A 21,296-nucleotide genomic window follows, 5' to 3' on the forward strand; every position below is an offset into this window, starting at 1 on the left:
ACCTGAAGAACACAGATAGTCAGACATAGCTTGTAGAAGATAACAGCAACGATGTTGTCAGAGTAACAGCACACACTAGGACTGTGCCTGTGCAGCACTTTTGGAAATACAGTGCAACATCCAAGCTCTGGGCTCCATCTCTGCATAATGCAGCTACTACTTATTCTGAGTGCAGCAGTACTTCTGCATGCCAGCTCACCCTGAACCCAGATTGTAGGTTGGTTTAATAAAGCTGCAGCAGTTAATCTACAGCTTACAGTCCCTATGGGAAGCGTAAGGGAGAGCAGTGAACACATTCAATCCTAAAAGCTAGCTGTAAGCAAGATTATATGAGTGTGCACTTTGCTTGAAACACCTGGCAGCATAATTACTGCACTACAAAATAATATTTTGCATGTAAATTACCTGATCCTCTTACAGGCAGCACAGTAATTATCGTACATGCAGATTGCTCACTGTTGCACACAGACAACACATTATGTAACAAGAGATCTTTTATTACAGACAACAGAACTAGAGTTACTCACCTTCGTGTTACTTGGCACGCTGCTGATTTTGTGCCACAGAGCTCATCCGGCACACTGCCACAGATGCTTATGTAAAACAAATATGCAGTAGTATTAACTACATAGTGTCCCTTTTTCTTGGCCAGAGGTGATAAATCAAAAGACAAGCCTAATAAGGAAAGAATAAATTCTATCAGTTGGTTTTTTTCCTGCCATCTCTTGCAGGTTTTGATTCTACCAGCCAGAGAGCTATTCACCTCCCCCTAGATGTCTTCTCCCATATAATTGTTCCAGGAAAAACATGGACATACTACAAGCACGTTTTCTTATACAGGGAGATACACTACAGTAAAATACACATTATACCTATTCTCCTAAACACACAACAGGGGAATATTAAGCTCATGCTGCTTTGATCTTCCATATACATGCATTTAAAACTGCTGTGCTCAAGTGTTGTGGATGCTTACACTTGGATTGAACTCACATTGGTTTTGTCTATCAAAAGGACTCAGAGTTCATAGAATCACAGAATGTTAGGGGTTGGAAGAGACATCAGAAGATCATCTAGTCCAACTCGCCTGCCAGAGCAGGATCACCTACAGTAGATCGCACAGGAACGTGTCCAGGTGAGTTTTGAAAGTCTCCAGAGAAGGAGACTCCACAACCTCCCTGGGCAGCCTGTGCCAGTGCTCTGTCACCCTCATAGGGAAAAAAGTTTTTTCTAATATTTTTGTGGAACCTCCTATGCTCCAGCTTGCACCTGTGGCCCCTTATCCTGTCATTAACATCCCTGAGAAGAGCCTGGCTCTGTCCTCCTGACACTCCCCCTTGACATATTTATAAACATTTATGAGGTCACCCCTCAGCCTCCTCTTCTCCAAGCTAAAGAGACCCAGCTCCTTCAGCCTTTCCTCATCAGGGAGATGTTCCACTCCCTTCATCATCTCTGTGGCTCTGCGCTGGACTCTCTCAAGCAGTTCCCTGTCCTTCCTGAACTGACGGGACCAGAATTGGACACAATATTCCAGATGTGGCCTCACCAGGGCAGAGCAGAGGGGCAGGAGGACCTCTCTCGACCTACTAGCTACTCCCCTTCTAATACACCCCAGGATGCCATTGGCCTTCTTGGCCACGAGGGCACATTGCTGGCTCATGGTCATCCTGCTGTCCACTAGAACCCCCAGGTCCCTTTCTCCTACACTGCTCTCCAGCAGGTCAGTCCCCAAACTATACTGGCACATGGGGTTGTTCTTTCCTAGATAGAACTTGTATCAACAACTTGTATTTATCAAAACCTTTTACTTTGCTGGATGTAAATACTTACCCGCCTGAGGATCAGAGACTTGACAGTTATCTCCTTCAGTTTTAGACAGGACACATGCAGCAGCAGTGTACCAATCAAATGAATATAAACATTCATCCTCAGACATCAAGACTGGAGCACTTTCTAGATCACCTGGTATCACAAGAACAATGTGTTACACACACAGTCAGACTGCTAAAGGAACCAGGAATTTAAGTCTAGGAACACTAGCTCCTCGCCAGTAGCAGACCAAGATTAACTGTTAAACTATCCCTACTCTCAAAAGGAGAACTAAATAGAACCAAAAATTCCTTGCACAAATTCTTTGCAATCTCTTCCCCAGAATAAAAGTGAAAGATGCACTGCTCAGTCTATTCAAGAGTAGTATCACAGTCTTTCAAAAAAAGAGTTTGCTTTGATTCACAAACCTGGGCTTTTGCTACAAAGCAACAGCTTTATTAGGAAGTAGTCCATAACTTGGTTCTAAACAGCCACCACACTTGGCTTCCTCAAGCCAAGACAGAAAAATACAGGTTTTCTGTTTCCCTGGGAGATGGTTACATGGGCTACTACACATAACAGGCTACAACATTAATAACTTCTGCAAAAGCTTCTGCTTTTCATAAACGGCTGCAGTCTAAACACAAAACATACTTAATGGAAAAGAAGGTTTAAGTATCTGATCTCAGTTCATAACCAGTCTTTCCTATCATCTTGTTTTAGTTCAAGACACTTACTCAAGGGTCTTTAAAGAGCACTTGTGCAGAAGGTTAACAGAGTATAACACCTGTAATTACACTGCTATCATCCTAGTAAACAAGCCACAATGCTTCACCTTTTGTATAAAATGAAATAAAAGACAAAGGCACATGCTAATTTTTAGCACTCATATCTGGGCATATTAGATGATCTCCAGTTTTTAACTGGATCAGAGAATGAGGTGTGGATATTCTTACCTGGTCTGCAGATTAGAGTGATGACAGTTTTGATTTTTTTGTTAACACCACAGCTGTCTCCATTTGAATAGATAAGTTGAATATTTTCTCCAACCTTTATGGGAGACGATATAAATGTTCCAAGATTCTTACTCTTGTTTTGTTTATCTGTAAAGACAGTAAATACACGAATTCTGTTTCCCTGGAAAGTGAAGTTTATGCTATTAAGATAATAATAACTAGCCAAATGGTAAGTCTTAAAAGAAAGAATATCATTAGGAGTTTGTTTTCACCTCATCAAAACCATGCTACAAAGCCTGCAGTTCTTTAATCAGAAAAGGCTACTTATATCACTTCTTCTAGGGTCATTGGGCGTACAGGAGAAACAAGCTCCAAACTTCTGTTTACTCAGAAAACTGAGGGTGCTCAGGGCAGCCAACTCAATTTGCAGAAGTGTCAAGGCTTCAGAGTCTTAATAAAAAAATACAAAAAAAGCCACACCAAAAAAAAACAAAAAGACTCACCTACAGAACAAATAGCAGCAGCATCAGAGCAGTTGGAAGCTCCTCCTCTCTTCAACACCTTATGGCAGACATTGATGTAATAATGCTTTCTCCCCACCTCTGAAAAACTACTGTCCACAGCTTCCCAGTTCTGGGCCAACTCTGAAATACAGGAGGTCATAAGAACAAGTCATCAGGCTTAATTGTTCTAGCGTCATGCCGTTTATCACTAAAAAGGATCCACATTTAAAATCACTTAAGATGAGAGCAACCAAGGCAGTCACAGATATGGCTATTTTCATGAGGCACTCACTCCTTTTGAGAAGAGGGAAGTGAATGACAGTACCACAAAAATTCACTGAGGAAAAGCTGATTATTGTTCAGTTAAAAAGACTGCACTAGAGATAGCATGTAAAGTCATGACAAAATTAACTGGAAGCTAGTTTTTCATTGCCATACCTGAACTGCGGATCAGTGGTGACAAGTCATAGTGTTTTCTCTTATCAGCAACTCTGCAGAGGAGATCTTTTTCTTTAACACATGCATATTTAGTATCCCAAGTGAAAAAATATGTGCAGTCCACTTCACCAGTAAACACTGGATTTCCTCTACCGTCATTACCTAAACATTGAAGGAGGATAAACAGATGTTAGGTTTCCAGCAGCAGGGAGGGAAGAAAAGCAAGGAGACTTGAAAACTAGCAATGAACAAGGAAGACAGAAATCCTTTTGCTGCACAGAATTTTTGTTTGCAGTTTGTTTGGCTTTTTTTATTATTAGCTAAGAAACTCAGCTCTTTATACCTCAGTATGCCTCATCATCAATGTAAATTTACAATAGCAGTGCTACTACAGGGCACAAAACAGTCCTGTCAGCCACAGAAATCAGCGCTTACTCTAACATTACTTATTCCTTGTGTTAGCTGTGGCTCAAAGCATGCATCCCTTTGAACATAAATTCTACCAGCAAGCAGAGCAGTGAAACCCTGAGTAGAGTCATCACAGCTTGTTAAACTCACCTGCTGTCTTATTGCACTCAAAGTTTATGACAGTCATTCTCTGAAAGCCGGAACTACATGCATCCCCATTCGGATAAATTAAAGTGAGATCCCCATCAGAATATCTGTGTAAAAAGTCAGTTTTAGACAGAAACATGGAATCAGACATAATCTCACAGTGCTCTTCACATAAATAGACAAGAGTGTGGCTTCTGTTATCAATTATCTTGCTCAAAGTGAACACAAAGGCATGTTCAACATTACTGCTGGCATTTTTATTGCAAGAGTAGCTTGCATTCGCTGATTTTTCTGTTTGCATCTCATGAATTTGTACAGAGTTTAAAGAATGCACTCCAAGTCTGTTACAGACAGAATGGAAAATCTCATCTAGGAAAACAATCTCTGCTTTACAATCTCATGCAACACAAGGACAAGAGGCAGCACAGCACAATTTGCAACTCTGACACCAAAGTCGGTAAAAGTTTCTTGTCTGTCTAGACAGTGCCCTCTACCAGCTTCAGCTGCTCCTCCATTTGTTAATATTATCCTGTTAAAACTGTTCAAGATTTTCTATAACAAAAAATGAGCAAAAATACTTGCATTTTGTATCAAATACTGCTGCCACGACAAATGAAGGCATCAAAGCAGGAAAGAAAGATCAATCAATCAGATCAGTTAACAGGGCTAAAGAGCCTATACACACCTTAGGGTTTGGTTCTCATATCTTCCCGCTACTTTTTTCTGGTTATTGGACAATTTCACTTGGCAAGATGAAGTGAATCCTGTGATGTCCCTGCATTCACGTGCAGTGGTTTTCCCACATACATTCAAGTAATAGTAATACTCCTCTTTGTCATCTTTGGCTAAATACGGGGTGACATATTCTGAGTGAATAACAAAAGGAAAAGTATTAAACACATAGCAGAACAGACCTAAAAATCCAAGTAATCTACAGAGGACAGCTTTCTTGCTTCCAAACATGGAACTGGAAAACTGGAAAACACAAAAGAAAAACAGTAAGCTTACCTGAAAGTAGAGTAAGTGGTCTTAAATCAATGGAGATATCATGCTGCTCATTAGTCAGAAGACAGTTCTTACTCTCCAGGTAATCCCTGTGACAGGCATACTCAGTAACCCACTCAACTTCATACCGGCAATTTGTTTTTGCTGTGAGTTTCGGACCTGCACTCTGATACAGAAGTGAACAGAATTTAAATTACATGTAGAGACTTACTTGAAATACAATCTTTAAAGCAACAGTATCATATTCCTTTAGGAATATGCAATAGTAACAACTACCTTGATCTGTGAATTGCTTAAGAGGTACAAATATCATCTCTAGCCTCTCAGAAAGAGGTGTTGAGAAAAAATAAAACATCTCTTATTAATGATGTGGCAAACTGTTAGAAGTCTAAACAGAGGTAAAGTATCAGGCAGTAGCAGAAGAACAGCATAAGCAACAGAACCTTTACAAGTATTTTTCCTAAACACATTGGCAAAAGCAGGCATATGTGAGCCCAAATTGCTAAGCACAGCTTGGCTTGTGTTTGCCTCAGAGGAGTCCTCCAAGATGGGAGCAGAGATCAAGTGTTCTCTGAAGGCAAAGAGGCCTCTTAGATGCTAGTATTTTAGCAACTTTGATTCCCTCAGTCCAAATGAACATTGAAAGACATTTGAGAATTCTGTAGCAAACAGTGCTTTCAGATGTGTTTTCTGTAGTGAAATATTTCTGCACCTCTGGGAGAAAGGGTAGTCTTCGCCTTCCTCACTTGCAAGTGAAACATTTAGAAAACCACTTTATTTCATAAATTTGTATTTCTGTCATCCACTGAAACAACAGACAAATGTAAGTATCAGAGAAGTTACAGGCACATGTAACATTAGCAATACTACTCATACTACACGTGTGCATAGCTGCAGTGAGGTATAACGAAGCGACAGTAGAGAAGAACCTATGGTTTGTCTCTGCAGCAGTGCGGGTGAAGTATGGTGCCTATCTAGGTCAGATGAGGGACAAAACATTAAATCAAAAATTACCTGGAGTTCCTCCTTCACTAATTTGCAACCAAAAGCATCACAATATGAAACGGCAGGGCATCAGCAACAGCCACTGTGGCCCAACTCAAGGAGTGGGGTTGCCGAGGTTACCTAGCATCACATCTGTACAATCACTATACTGCACTGAAGCCAGGCTAACCCTGTATCCCACAAAAACCAAGTTGTTGCTTAACACTGAAGATTCTACTTGAAGTTAAAAGGAGTTCAGGAGCCTGCTTAGTAATTGACAGACTCTTCTATGCAGCAACTCTTGCTACTTATTTTTCTCCGGAGGAAGGTCAGATTAATAAACAAGCTACAGACAACAACTACAGGCAGGCCCAGCCTGACTGATGATGGAAGAGTGCTCATCAGCAAGCAAAACTCTGTGCCAAGGACTAACACTGTACCACCCCTGTCCTACTCTCAGGGGGGAAGAAAAGGAAAACTAAATTCACCAAGACAAGAAAGAACATGCCCCAGGGAAATTTTCTTCAAGTTCTCATTTACTTAAGTTCTATAAGACTTTTTGAAGAGTGTATTTAGCATTTCACACTCTTCACAAGCTGCAAACCAGGAGAATTTCTGTTCTCTTCGGCCCTGAATAAAAATGACAACTAATGTGCACAAAAGCTAAAGACCAACTATTTAACACAAACTGAAACAGAAAAGTTACCTCTTCTCCCCTCTTTGATGGGCAAACAAAAGTGATGGTCACTGCTGGGTTATGGCCTAGGCAAAAGTCCGGTTTTTCTTCATCACTATATATTCTCTCATAAGTCAATACCAGCCTAGAAACAGAAAATGGCAAGCTAAAAATAAAATTAAGACACTGTGCATTGTAGAGAAGAAGAACATTCTTGAAAGAACATCCACTCTTTGCCAGACACCCAGGCAGAATACACCAAAGTAGCCCTGAAAGAAACCTTCATAGAGGTTTTTATTCCTTTAATCTTACAGTTAACCAAAATAATCATTAAAACTTTCACAGCAAAATTACTTAATATATCATCTCCTTTCATCCCAGTTAAGGCTATGCTGAATGCCTTGTAACCCTTGAACTTGGCTGACAGTCATAAGACCACTCTCTCAGCTTTACTTTCAAACTGCTGCAGAGCAGATATGATAAACACTCTTGCAGCTTTTGGAAATAATAACCAGTTATGTTTTACCACATTCCTACACTTTGCCACCTCTGAATGTATAATATCTTTACATTCTGCTCCCAGAATTAAGAGCAGCTCATTAGCAAACTGACAGGAGCAAAGTGACTGGGATACATCAGGAGAATTAAACATGGTAACTATCTGACAGGGAGAGACAAAAGGCCAAGACGACTTGGATGAGAGAACAAGACAATCAAGACAACTTCCCAAATAAGCATTACTGTTCTATGCAGTCTAACAGGCAGAAGCCAACAGGTCACAGAGTGGTGACAGTCTGGCTTCGGGTCATCCACACCTCTAACTGGCCTCTCCACACCTTAGGACACAGATACATAACCATCTTACTCCCTTCTCAGGGAGTACCCTAGTCTGGTTGAGCACATGCAACTGAATTTCCCTCAAGCAATGAAGAGCACTTTAATCCTAGCAGGGATAAGATAAAGCTTTCTTGCCAAGCACTTTTACAGAGTACTAGTTGCACTCTAGTTGCATTTGTGCTTCTGCAGATGTATGCTTCTGCCTCGGTATAGAACACCTTAGCCACTTGTTTCAGGCTGGGGGAAAAGCCCTGCAGCGAAGGACTAACAACTTCATTTGTAAACTAAAATAAAACCCTCAGCCTTAACACTGACAGGTCAGAACCTTTGTTCAGTAATCCCTGTTATTAACTTGGTTTATTCTGCTTGTCTTCAGCTTGCTTCTGAGATTAAAAAAAAACAAAACAAAACCAAACACTGCAGAAGTCAACAGGGTACTATTGACCCTACAGACTAGGATGACTGAAGCTCAGAAAGGTCAGCATGTTAAACAAGTTCCCTGAGCCACACTAGGTTGACTGGGTGGGGTTTTGGCAGTTTTACTTGTATTTTGTTCAAGTGACACTTCCAGCACAAAAGGTAGCAAACAAAGCAGAGGCAGCATCAAGGAAACAGTTTCTCCTAGTCCCAGCTCTGCCGCCACCAGGAACAACAAGCCTGGTGTTGCTTACCCATTTCTTCAGTGAAGAACTCATTAACACAAAACTATAGAAGGCAAACATCTGGCCCTATTCTCAAATTTTGAAGTACTCCTGGGCAGTAGAGTGAACCAAATACAGTGCATAAACCCACAGAGAGCCAAGTGCATTTACCCTGTGGGCCCCTAGACAGGAGGCAGATTTGGTCAAATCTCACTCTTCAGCTTGTGGGTAGAGAGCAGGAATCTGCTTCCGAGAGGCTTGCAATTCTGTAAAATGAAGTCTCTCACAATGAAGAGAAAAATTTCATCTGTTAGAGCAATACAATAGGATGCCTAAACTAATCTGCTAGCATTTGAATAATATTTTTCTGCCAATGCTTCAAAATCAAAGTGGCATTGATGTTAAGTTTTAGAAGACTCGTGTGCTACCAAGACTGCCTTCTCTATCTCAGATGATGGAGAAGAGTTCACAGAAGTATCACCACAAAAATTACGTACCTGTCTTTGTCATGAAGTTTCAGCTGTTCCTGTGGACGGCCAACATCATATGCCTGACCCTCATGTATCAAGCAAGCAGCACTGCCCGCAGGGCAGTTTCTGGTCTCTCCATTTGATCCTCCTGTTAGAGATTACAGAAAACAGAATATAGGACTTGGTTTCTACACCCTGCTCTCCCTGAAGTATCTTGTCATTTTATCTTTAGGCTAACTTACCACTCATCACTTTACCTTTTTCTAAAAATATTTTTTAAATGGGTTACATTAAAATGTGAAACTGACAAGACAAAACCTGAAGTGCTTGTGACAGTTCATGCCATCCTGTTTTTGGACAGCAAATTCATCCTTCCTGTGAAAGTAGCTGCAGGTAGTTACCAGCTGCTAGTATAGTTGCTGGATGTTTAGGGCCTTGAGAACTTCTAGAATTGTGCCAGTATTTATTCTTTTTCCACAAAACTAAAATGACACCGAGTAATGGAAAACCCCTTCTCATAGTGAAGGTTTCTAATAAACCATCTTTTCCAAAGCTGTCAGCAAAAAGTTTCAGACTAGTGGGATTTTTAAATGAATAGACCTGCCAGTAAAACTAGAAGTATTAAACCCTTAACAGTGGCACAAAACACATATTTAACTGCAGAGTGAAAAACATAGCGGGAGCATACAGTGAAACCAGCCTTTTCAGCAAGTTTCAAATGAGTGATTTTGCTGATTCAATCCCTTACATATAGAGCTCCCAAATGACACTGAAGTACTAGCTTTGCACCACTACCTGCCCAAGCATCTAAACACTATTTTAGTTGCATCTCAGGACATTCACTTGGAACTAAGCAACAGCCTGAACTGGAGCCTAAAGTAATAAATTTAGAGCACATGAAGTGTTATGAACCATCTTGGTCCTACTTTGCAGCAAACAGAAGAAGCCACAAGACAAGCTGAGCTCTTCCACTCAGCCCGCTTTAAGTCAACTTTTCCAACAGTACTTGCCCGTCCAGAACACTCTGAACACCTCATTAGTCAGAGAGAAAGACCTGGCTTCACAGAAAGCAGTCTTCAAATCATCCAAAGTAGCTTGAAACTATAATTCAAATCCTAAAATACTGCTTTGGTCATAGAACAAGCTCAGCTGAGGCAGTGGAAAAGAATCACAGTACTAGAAATTTGTACACCAACAGGGGACGCAATCAAGTGATCACACCTAAATCCCTGCAGATGTTTATGAACAAGGAATCATCATCAGAATCATCCACCAAGTATTGTCCTGGAACTTGGATGAGAGGATTCAAGTCATGTTTCTTCAAACCTTCAAACACATAGCAAGGGACCTAGAACAACAACAAAAAATTACATGCAACCCATGTTACTAAAGTAGGGAGAAGTTATGAACAGGCATACACAGCCAAGTTAATAGGTGGAAGAGATTTTTACTTCTGGAACCTTAAATACCTAAAGCTAGACTTCGAGCTAGATATGCTGACTAAAAAGGTAGACTGCTCTGCTCTAGCTTTTAGAAAAGTTTTACTATATTTTTGTGATCCAGATCACAAAAAAGGCTGAAGAGTTATTTAAAATTCTCAGCTCCACCAACTTCCAACAGATCCTTTTATATGCCTATGAAAAAGTTCAGTTTATGGAGATTTTTTGGGATTCATATAGGGTAGGGGCAGGTGGTTAGGGTCAAATTGCCAGATGTGTGCAGAGTAGCTTCTGCTCAGATAGTACATAAATTACCTCTTTCTCAGGTTTAAACAAGTCTTTCTTGCAAGCCACATAGGTCCTCCATTCAAAATAGTGCACACACTCTGTTGCTGTTACAAATTCAGGGGAACCCTATTTAAAGGAGAAAAAGCAATTCTTTGAAAAACAGATTTCAGTTTTATATCTGTAGATAGCAAGAAGAAAAAAAATCAGAATTCAGCAAGTCAAAGAATAAGGACATACAGCTTATTAATAGCACTTGTTAACAGAAAGTTTTTTAATTAACAGCTTTGTTACTAAACTCATGAAGACACAGGGTGCCAAATCATTCTCAGTCTGCACATATGCACCAATTCTCAAATTAACATGTGCCAGTCCTAATATGCAGTAATCGTACTACATCTTTTAGAAGCATTCACTATGCCAATTGATATTGGCAGAAGCACCAGTCATGTCTAGTTACTAGAAAGGAAAATACCAATTGAAACGTATAAGACGAGGTGAACCGCAAGGCAACGTATGGTTTACAAGTTTGCTGTCTTTTATTCTACAGAGAAGACCGATTAGAAATCTTTTCTGCTATGCAGACAGAACACCTCTGATCTCAGCTACTTATTTTTATATATGCTTATGTTATACACATCTGTATCTATTTCAAGATGGGGTTTCTACCACAGTTCAGGGCTGGATGCTTAACTGAACATGTCCACTTAGAGAAAGACAGCGATCAGATTTTTCTATTCTCTTTCCATCACCTCAGCTAGGAGCGCTTTAGCATATTTAAATATGTTAAATTTTTAATCCTCATTTAACCCTGCCATAAAAGTGCTGGAAACAAGTTGTTCCAGACAGTATTACAAAAATCTTTTCTAGGTCACGTGAAGAATAGGTTAAAACTACGTTAACTAGAAGAAGTTTGAAGATCATTATGATCTAGTGTTAGAGCTGGAGTTGTGCAATAATTTTTAAAATTAGTTTAAAGACTCATCTTCTAAAACCGAACAGGAAGCATTTAAATCTCTGCTGCCCTGGCACTTTATTTGAACTGGGTATATTTCCAAGAGGGGGTGTGCTACAGCACAATCAGTGCCAACAGCGACACTACTAAGTACTTATTGCTGATACACAAATATGTAAACTGATCATGATCGGTTCAGAAAATCGATTTGTGGATTTACCTAAGTATGTAGAAGGTGTAATTCCAAAAGCACATGGAGGTGTGAACTGCAAACACAGACAGGGAGCTTCATTCACGCTTTAAGCAGATTCTCACAAACAACTACTCCCCCAGAAGCCTAACTCGGATGTGTAAGCACTGTTAGTTCAGCTACGTGCAGATAAAACTTAGTGCTTACTGCTGTCAGCTACACTGCTCCATAACAAAAGTTCAGTCATTTCCTTCAATGCTGTTCTATTGAACACACCTGCTAGGTCCACAGCTTGGGCACAGCCAACATTTAAACAATAGCTCTCATTGTTACAGCACCCTGTACACTGTTGACTCATTCCTCCACATTGCACTATTAAAATATTACAGTGCAATCCCTGTAAAAAACATTAAAGACCCAGAAGAGCCCGTGATGAGAGCTAAGCTGCAGACCTTCAATTATTTTCTACCTGGACTGAATTTCTTAATTTGGTACTAAAACATAACTGGCTCTTCCTTAGGCTATGAAGCTCAGTAATTAGTATATCCGAAAGTACAGCAAATCTCCTTAAAAAGCAAGTTAGAAGTACATGTTATTTCCATTAAAGATCAGAATACATGATTTAGACTTACCAGTGTTTTCCCACACAGGAAGTTAATGTTGCTCTGAATTTGGTGCTGACTGCCTTGCTGCGAGCAGTTATGTGTAGTGTTGAGTTCCAGAAGAGTTTTAGAAAATTTTAGTAAGCCTAAGTCACCTAGGGTTAAAAAAGAAAAAATGTTATACTACAGCACTTTCACAGAAGCTCGGTAAACAGGCTCTAATTTCAAGCACTGAGCATCACAAGACATATCAGTCTACTTGAAGAGTTTTTGAATAGAATACAACTGAAGATCTTCCTTGCAGTTGTATGAATTTGGAAGACTAGATCCAAATTAAGATAGTGTTTGACATCTTTAATCACACTTCTACTTTCTCAAAGGTTTTCAGCAAACACTGAATTTTAAGAAGCCCAACAGCAAGCACCACTATGAACTAGCCACTGCCTTAGGAATTAGGGCTAAAGGACTCCACCAGAAAACTGTTACCAACTAGTTCCAGGTACAACAATTCACACCTTCCTCCCATAAACTTCTCTTAACCAGCTTCTCAGGCTTTGTGCCATTTTTACAAATAGCAACAGCACAATATGACAGAGAGTTTATCATAGAATCATAGCCTGGTACGGCCTGAAAGGGACCTCCAAAGGTCATCTAGTTCAACCTCCCTCCAACGAGTAGGGGCATCTTCAACTAGATCAACTTGCTCAGAGCCCCATCCAATCCAACCTTCAACATTTCAAGGGATGGGGCATCCACAGCCTCTCAAGTAACTTGTTCCAGTGTTTCAATATCCTCATCCTTAAATAATTTCTTCCTTATATCCAATCTAAATCTACCCTCTTTTAATTTTAAACCATTACTCCTTGTCCTATCCTACTAAAAAACTCTGTCTCCATCAGCAGAGGGGGCTCTCCCTCTTAGAGCAAGCCAAAATTGTAATCATTGCAGATAGGAGCTTTGCATCTAGGCCAAATGTTGCTTCATCTTAAAAATACACTTACTGGAACTTTTCCTAGTCTGCTAGCTCCTCACTCAAGGCAAGCAAAACTACACTGCAACCAACTAATAAACTACAACCAACTAATACAGCCTTGAGAGCACAAGGAGCAAAAGTAAGTTAACTGGGTAGGAAGAAGGTACAAGAACCTCAAGATCATTCTCTTAAACTGCAGCAGAAAGAAAGCAACTATAGTCACAAACTTGCAGGTAAAGCTGAAATGGTGGCAATCAGAATAGAAGCTTGATGCTAACCCACACAGCATCTCCTCAGTAGCTCAGGGTCTTCTCTTCATGCTGCATATGTTCATGCTAACTGCGTTACAGGAAGGCACATTAAGGTGCTCAATACCCAAGCAGCTGTTCACAGTATTCCCCATATAACCAGGCTGACAAAGTTACAGAACATTCAATAACCCTCTGCCTTCTCAAGGGCAGGTAAGAGTGGAGACATGTCAGCACAGAAGAAGGCAGCTTAGACTAAACCCACACATGCAGGCACGTGTGTGGGACACATGCCAGGCTGGGAACCTGTAACAGCGAAGCATGTCACCATCACTGTGGTTCAGTGCCACCTTCCAGGCACCTGGAGGCTGTCAGTCATTTCTGCCTTTTATATTTCCTGAAGCTCTTGTTATCAAAAGGCTATCTTCAGGGTTTACCACCTCCAGCATTGATGCTAACAAAGGTGCCATGCATCTCTCTTAAACCTAAGAGCTACACACTACCTTGAGAGCAAAAGCGCTACTTATAATATCCTTGTTTAGACAATGCTGGGAAAGTAGTCTTTTTTTTTCCCTAGATTAGCAGAAGGAAGCCAACGCCAAGTTTCTAGGCAAGAGCTGTGTTCAGCAACAATATGCACACATAATTAAAAACTCCATATATAGTACACGGTGCTTACACTCTGTATAAATATATACAGTTATAAGCCACAACTTAGCAGAGAACTTAATGGCAGCAACATCTGAGGATTTATCTCAATGCTCTATACTCAAGAAAAATCAAGTTAAGCCAGTAAGTTGTTTACTAAAAACCAATATGCATGCTCAGAACTAGTTTGGGAACTTGCCAGGAGTAACCTCAAGCTCCCTTTTCAATGATCGGTCATGTTTCTTCATGATTTTAGATATGTGTTCCTTCCAAAGTAACACACTACAAAACAGGCAGTACAGCTCACAAAAATTAGCCCCAGATACTTATATTACACACTTGTGCTAAACCAGTATCAAAGGCTTTGCCCTCAACACCTGTTGCTCATTGACTCCTTCATGTGTTAGACTGTTTGGAAGGAGAAAGGCAATCAGGGAAGACACCCAGTTATCCAGAAGTGGGCATTTAGGTGGCAGCAATCATTTCAAGTCCAGTCCTTCAGCTGCAGCTGGGCAAAGTGCACATTTCACCATTCAGGTTAACAGTTAATTTTAGTAGTCATCCAGCTAAATGGCATACAAGTCACTAGGTGTCACACTAAGTTAATTAAGTACCACATCATTTCCATCCTCATTGACATTCAAGAACTAACCATTTGCCTATACCTTGAAAACTTCTAAGGTCAAGCTGAAGAGCTTTTTTTAGGAGAGGCTTTTGGGGTCCCAACACCAACATTAGTACACCACACTGACACAGTTAACGCTAGCCACAAAGCTTCCCTTGGATATAGACTGGTCACAGTGACAGAACATACAGTCTTACCCCCTGTCAAAGCTGGGATCAGCAAATAGAACTAGCTCTATAACTGTTACTTCTGGCATAGCTGATATTTAAAAGCAAAACTACTGTTTGCAGTGAAAGTTTCTTTCTGAAAGAATGAAGAAGAGATCTGATTAAACGCATATTTGAAGAAATCTTACAACTTAGCAAGTTTATCAGCTGGCAAACTGCCCTTCTTGCCCTAGATCAAAGTCCTTCAGCTGCAGTCAGCTTTGGCATGCAAGTATCAGCTAAATCGCTGGAAGACAGGTATGCAACTTACCTTCCAGGTAACTGCAGTGTACACTAGGAGTCTACACCTGCCTAGATGTGCATTAAGGAGATGCCTCTTTTCTCATTTAGAGTGGGGGTTTGGGTGTTTTGTTCTTCCGGACAAAAAAGAGGCTTGATAATTCATTAGCATGATCCTAATTCATTGTGATGGCACTGAAGCTCCAACACAACTACAGGCAGTATGATGAAGCACGACAGGCATCACTAATAAGCCTCAGACTCATCATGAACAAGAACAAAATTTAGATAATTTGACCAATAAAACAAAGCAAAATTCAATTTCAATGTTAACTGCATTGCTCTGATTCCTTAATTTATTTCCGGGTGGTTAAAAACTTACTTGAACAGTATTTGCAGCTTAACCCTCAAGAGTCAGTTTAAACAGCCTCTGCAAGACCAAGTTATGACTGTTGTCAAATTCTTTTCCACTCAGTAGCAGGCAGGCAATAAGACACTCAAGGTTTGCATACAGCGGAATGTGTGATACTGCTCATGGTCATCACTCAGCTCTGTTTTCTCTTCCTCTTTCCACAAGAAATGTGTAACAAAACCTACACAAGCCTCTAGGTCTCACACTTCCTGGGGGGAGAACAGGCTTCCTCAAGCTCACTCAACCTGTCACATTCCAGCCTCACTAAAAAAGCCATGGTAAAACAGATGCCTAGATGCTGCTTCCTTCTGCCATCCACAGGAAACTGAAGCCTCCACTACATATGAGTTGAGACCCACATCAGCAACAGCAGGAAACAAAATCCTTGCTATTCATTTTAAGGAATGAAAGAGCATCAAGTGGTCCGAGACGTCACGCTCCTTATAGAAGATGCTACTACATGCAATTGCAGTTTGGACTCAAACATAACATAACCAGTCATCCCAGGAAACTCTGAAGCTTGGATATATGGCACTACAGTAAAAAAACAAAACAAAACAAAAAAAACCCCACACAGCCATGAACCAAGATGTACTTTTATTCATGCACCCAGTGATTTTTTAATCCTGGGTCACAACACTAGAAGTTTGTTTGAAAAGCACTGATTAACCACAGCCTGAAACCAAAGTACCTCTACAGTTAACGGAGAGGAGTGGGGAGAACCCAGGCTGACTAGCTGCTGTGCATCTGCGTACAGGTGAGAATAGTCTTCCTCCTCACCACGTTCCAGCAGCTCAAGCTCAAATACTTTTACAGAAGACTCACAGCTTCTCACTAGAGCTGTCTACCAATGAAAGGCATAATTGGCAAGCATGTTAAATTCAGGCTTCAGATCTGCAGGTACTAAGAAGCAGTCTGAAGAAATATTACTTGTAATAAAGCAATGGCTTTCTGAACAGTAACAGTCAACTATCAAAAGACCCTTCTCTGTCAGTATTTATATATTACTGCTTCATTAGCTGAAGCACAGAAGCAACCTTGAAAGAAACGAGTCCATGAAAATAAGTACACAAATACTGTTCAGAGCACAAGGTGCTTCTGATTGATGAAATTTTGTGCAAGCATATGTATACGAATATGCCAGTGTCATATTCAGATCAGCATGCAGAAGTCCACCACTCCTCAGAATACCAAGAACATCTGTGAACTACTGAAGCAGCCACCACACTTGACAGGTGTAACTGGAGACGGAGAACTGGATGTAATTGACTTCCTCTCTGTGTGTAACAGCTTAAAGACGACATGCCAGAAGCTTAGCAACACTCCAGGATTGCATTACAGAGAGTAAACTGAATCTGAACGAAGGAGCTGATGTTATGCCAGGCGAGGTTGTGGTATATTTTATAACTATAACTCAAGCTTTTACACCATGTTCAGCATCAAGCTTCAAACAAGGCTGCATATGATGCATATCCTGCCACAGGTAGATGCACTTACATCTATTTAAGATAGCCTTGCATAATTTCACACCAGACTACACTTAACTAGACTATAAAGTGTCTTCCCAAATCTCCTTAGTAAGCCTACAACAGAATACTGTTTTTCACTGTTCTGAGAAGAAAAAAAAAATCCCTGCTAACATGTCAAACTTTGTAACAGTTATAAGATCATCCGATAACATGACTCTGAACTACTTAGGAGGAAAGACACTTGTTTACTTACCTACAGACAGATAGGTCTTCTTATTGATGTCATATGCACAGACTGCACTTGATTTCCCACACTCTTGAACACCAAAACAGAAGTTTATTTTATAAAGCACTTGCTTGTCTGCATCAATTGCTTCCCAAGTGTAACTGAACAGAAAGAAAAAAATAAGGTTGTCAGTTTGTATTCATATCATCTGCATTGCCATCCTCTAGACAGCAGTCCCTGAAATAATGAGTTATAAAACTAAAAGCACCACTAACTCAAGCTTCATACTTGTGTTCTGTTTCTGTAAATACCAGAAATTATCGCTGTTGTGTCAGGGCCAAGAACAAAACAGATTTAACCATTTGAGGAGAGTGTATCAGGGCTGTTTTCTCCTTTCTTGAACACCCAACCGCCCATTTTTCCCCACGACATCTCTGTGAAGGCTACTCTGACTAGGTATATTACAAGTGGTGAACCTTTTTCCTTGATAGCCTGATAAAATTCCCGAACATCTTTGGCAAGCTGCACACTACTGCACTTTAGCAATACTCAGTAGCCAAGCAGCAGAGCCAGTTAGCCTCAGGGTCAAAACTGAGACTGAGATTCTGGCAGCAATCAGCCTGAAAGATGCTAATAATGCTTATTAAGGCCTAGCTGCACCTTTATGCATTTCATATACAGGCATCTATCACCATATTGAAAGGATAGTTTCTGAAGAGTGATGTGAGAAGCTGGAAAGCAAGCAGAGCTATCCACAAGAGACTCAGTGAAAGATTACACCAGCTAGCTACAGCCATATAAGAAAGTCAGCTGGCTAAAAACTGATAAAGGAACATGAAGCTCTGGTGAAATACAATGGGGAATAAATCAGAATAATAGAAGAAAAAAAAACAATTAAATGCAGCATAATTCAGAGGTAGAGTAAGGATTTGTTTCCCTCACAGCAGGTGCCAAGTCCGCAGCGAGATATGGTCAGTCACACGACACGCACCACCCACTAGCAAAGCTGGCCCAGGTCAGCTAGTTTGGAGTCAGGAGCTCTTTAGGCAGCCTGGTTTAGTAGCATAGTGCTGTGGCCAAGCTCTTTTAAAAGGACACAGCTCGGTAAACGTTTCCTACCAGCTCAGCTCAGCTACACCTCTTCTGGTACTGGCAGCAGCCTGCATCCTCTCAAAGGTATTGATTTTTGCAACATAACAGACTGCCCAGCTTCCCTTCTATCCCAAGTGGAAACTTCAGTACGATTTAATACAGAGTCATCACATCAAAAAAATGAGAACAGCACAGTGACATTATGCATTCTTGTTATTTACAACGCGCACCGGGTTTAATGCATCTATCTGACCCATGCAGATTAGTACCAAACCCCGTGAGAAAGCTCAACTCCCCCCTCTCAGCTATCAAGAAATTAGAAGTTGACCAGAAGCTTCACCCGTAAGGTTTGTTTACCTCAATCTCTAGCTCATAGGTTTTACACCACTTGACATTATCACACCCCAGGTCCCCCAGGAAGAGAACCCATTCTTGTTCCACTGCTGAAGCCCAATACTTCAGTGAGGAAGGGGCAACAGCAGTCCAGCTACTTTACTCTAGATTTTGAATCCTCCAAGAACTCCTCTCAAATCCACTGCACCCAACTCTGATCAGAGACAGCAGTAAGATACCACATATTTTTTCACTTAATTACTGACTATAGGTTCTTGGCTTCCCTGTACCACAACAGCCATATTAATGTCTGTCTGCTAATGGCTGGAACAAGTTAGGGACAACTACAAGTGAGTTCTCCCTGGGGAAAAAAAATTTAAAAAAAAAAAAAAATCATAGAATCACTGAATGCATTGGGTTGGAAAGGACTTCCAAAGGTCATCTACTCCAACTCCCCTGCAGTAAGCAGCAACATCTCAGAGCCCCATCAAGCCTGATCTTGAATGCCTCCAGGGATGGAGCCTCCAACACCTCTCTGGGCAACTTGTTCCTGTGTTTCACCACCCTCATAGTAAAGAATTTCTTCCTAACATCTAATCTAAATCTACCCTGCTCTAGTTTAAAACCATTGCCCCTCATCCTGTCGCTACACACCCTCGTGAACAGTCCTTCCTCAGCTTTCCCACCAGCCCTCTTCAGGTACTGGAAGGCCGCTATAAAGTCTTCCTAGAGCCTTCTCTTCTCCAGGCTGAACAATCCCAACTCTCTCAGCCTGTCCTTGTAGGAGAGGTGCTCCAGTCCTGTGATCATCTTTGTGGCCCTCCTCTGGACTCACTCCAACAGGACCACGTCCTTCCTGTGTTGAGGGCTCCACAGCTGGACAGACTACTTCAGCTGAGGTCTCACCAGGGCAGAGTAGAGGGGCAGAATCACCTCACTCAATCTGCTGGCCACACTTCTTTGATGCCAGGCCAGGATGCATCTCTGGATGACATCGTGTCCCTCTGGCATATCGACCTCACCACTCTGCTTGGTGCCACCTGCAAACTTGCTATGGGGGCACTTGATCCCACTGTCTATATCACAGATGAAGATATTAAACAGTACTGGTCCCAGTATAGACCCCTAAGGGACATCACTTGACATCCATCTCCAACTGGATATGTTTATATCTTAAAATGTTTATATCCTAAGTATATTGACATATAAAGGCTCAAACAATATCAGGCTCAAAAAACAACTTACCAGGTACTGAGTCATATCCAAAAGACCAACAGAATAACTTTTAAATCACCTTCAAGAAGTGTGTCTCAATCCTAGACAAATACTTGCCATGATTTTTGGCCTCATAAGCAGACGGAGTTGACATTTTACAACCATATTGGTTAATATTACGAGCCAGTCAGTTTCTTGCATTTCTGAAGTGGGTAAAGACAATGTCAATACAGGATGATGACGTGAATTAAGATACAGTACAGAATAACCAAAGTCCTCTTTTTTGACTGGTTTTGGAAGATGACAAAAAGGTAATGTACAATACTAAGGCACAAACGTTTTGATCAAGCTGGAGTGTTCTTCAGTGTGGGGTTTTTTTAGAGCACTTGTAAATTAAAATCTGTTTGTAAACTGAATGAGAATCCAAGTCCTACACACAACAGAATTATCATTCTGGGATTTGAATTATCATCATGGGTTTTGCTTTCCCAGCTCTATGTTATGAAACAGAGAAAATCAACATCCTCAAGTCAGTTGACCCACATGCCAGAAGCAGAAGAGAAACACAAGCAGCTTACAGAACAGAAGCAAAGCCGTCCCTGAAGCCAGCCCTTCCCTATACCCTTTCACAGGCCCCTGGACAGGGAAGACTAAGAAATTGTTCAAAACAGTCCACAGAACGGAAGTAAGAAATATCACGTTTAATCATGTTCCAAACCACAACTTCAGTGGCACACAAAAATGAAAATGTAATACAGTTTCAGATTAGTATTACTTTCAAGGAAGTTCAAGGGATTTTTTTTATTTCTTTTAAAGGGTGGACAGAGCAGGGCAGGATTTATTAACTGGGAGTAACAGCACACTGGATATAGCTTAAGCAGCTGTTCTCAGAGAACTGCAGAATATATTTCCACAATAAAAGCAAGAATTGATTCTCTCACAAGTGAGAGTCCTGGCATTAAGTCAGTGCCCGGGAACAGTTTCAAGTTGCATGTGCTCTACTTTCCAATAAGACACAAGCCGACGTCTCCGCTTCATCCCGTAATGGAAACAATCTGTCGGCAATCACACCATCCACCCCAACCATGGCCAAGCCTCACGGACTGGCTTCCTATGGCTCCTGGGCACTTGCCTCCACCAGCACTGAGGTCTCACGTAATTACCCCCTCACCGGGGCCAGCCGAAGTTATCTTGTTTGAAGGGCTTAAGCCATCCCAGACTCAATGCAGTTGAGCTAGTTTAGGGAGATGTTATGCCAACA

At 41.0% G+C, this 21,296-nt stretch overlaps 1 protein-coding gene across 1 annotated transcript in view; it reads right to left on the minus strand.

The window, feature by feature from the left end:
- IGF2R (insulin-like growth factor 2 receptor) overlaps window positions 1-17,556 on the minus strand; it is a gene marked incomplete at its 5' end in the record, with an annotated part of 52,035 nt that extends 34,479 nt beyond the window's left edge. Inside the window, 14 exons of the mRNA XM_009869545.1 lie at window positions 528-675; window positions 1,834-1,965; window positions 2,769-2,915; window positions 3,272-3,412; window positions 3,710-3,871; window positions 4,268-4,371; window positions 4,950-5,130; window positions 5,273-5,435; window positions 6,960-7,074; window positions 8,905-9,025; window positions 10,099-10,225; window positions 10,632-10,730; window positions 12,379-12,503; window positions 17,423-17,556. Coding sequence (XP_009867847.1) covers window positions 528-675; window positions 1,834-1,965; window positions 2,769-2,915; window positions 3,272-3,412; window positions 3,710-3,871; window positions 4,268-4,371; window positions 4,950-5,130; window positions 5,273-5,435; window positions 6,960-7,074; window positions 8,905-9,025; window positions 10,099-10,225; window positions 10,632-10,730; window positions 12,379-12,503; window positions 17,423-17,556 — 1,899 coding nt within the window. The remainder of the gene's footprint in view (window positions 1-527; window positions 676-1,833; window positions 1,966-2,768; window positions 2,916-3,271; window positions 3,413-3,709; window positions 3,872-4,267; window positions 4,372-4,949; window positions 5,131-5,272; window positions 5,436-6,959; window positions 7,075-8,904; window positions 9,026-10,098; window positions 10,226-10,631; window positions 10,731-12,378; window positions 12,504-17,422) is intronic.
- Between the last annotated feature and the right edge of the window lie 3,740 nt (window positions 17,557-21,296).

The sequence above is a fragment of the Apaloderma vittatum genome, unplaced genomic scaffold (assembly GCF_000703405.1).
Source record: "Apaloderma vittatum isolate BGI_N311 unplaced genomic scaffold, ASM70340v1 scaffold9435, whole genome shotgun sequence".
NCBI classification, from domain to species: domain Eukaryota; kingdom Metazoa; phylum Chordata; class Aves; order Trogoniformes; family Trogonidae; genus Apaloderma; species Apaloderma vittatum.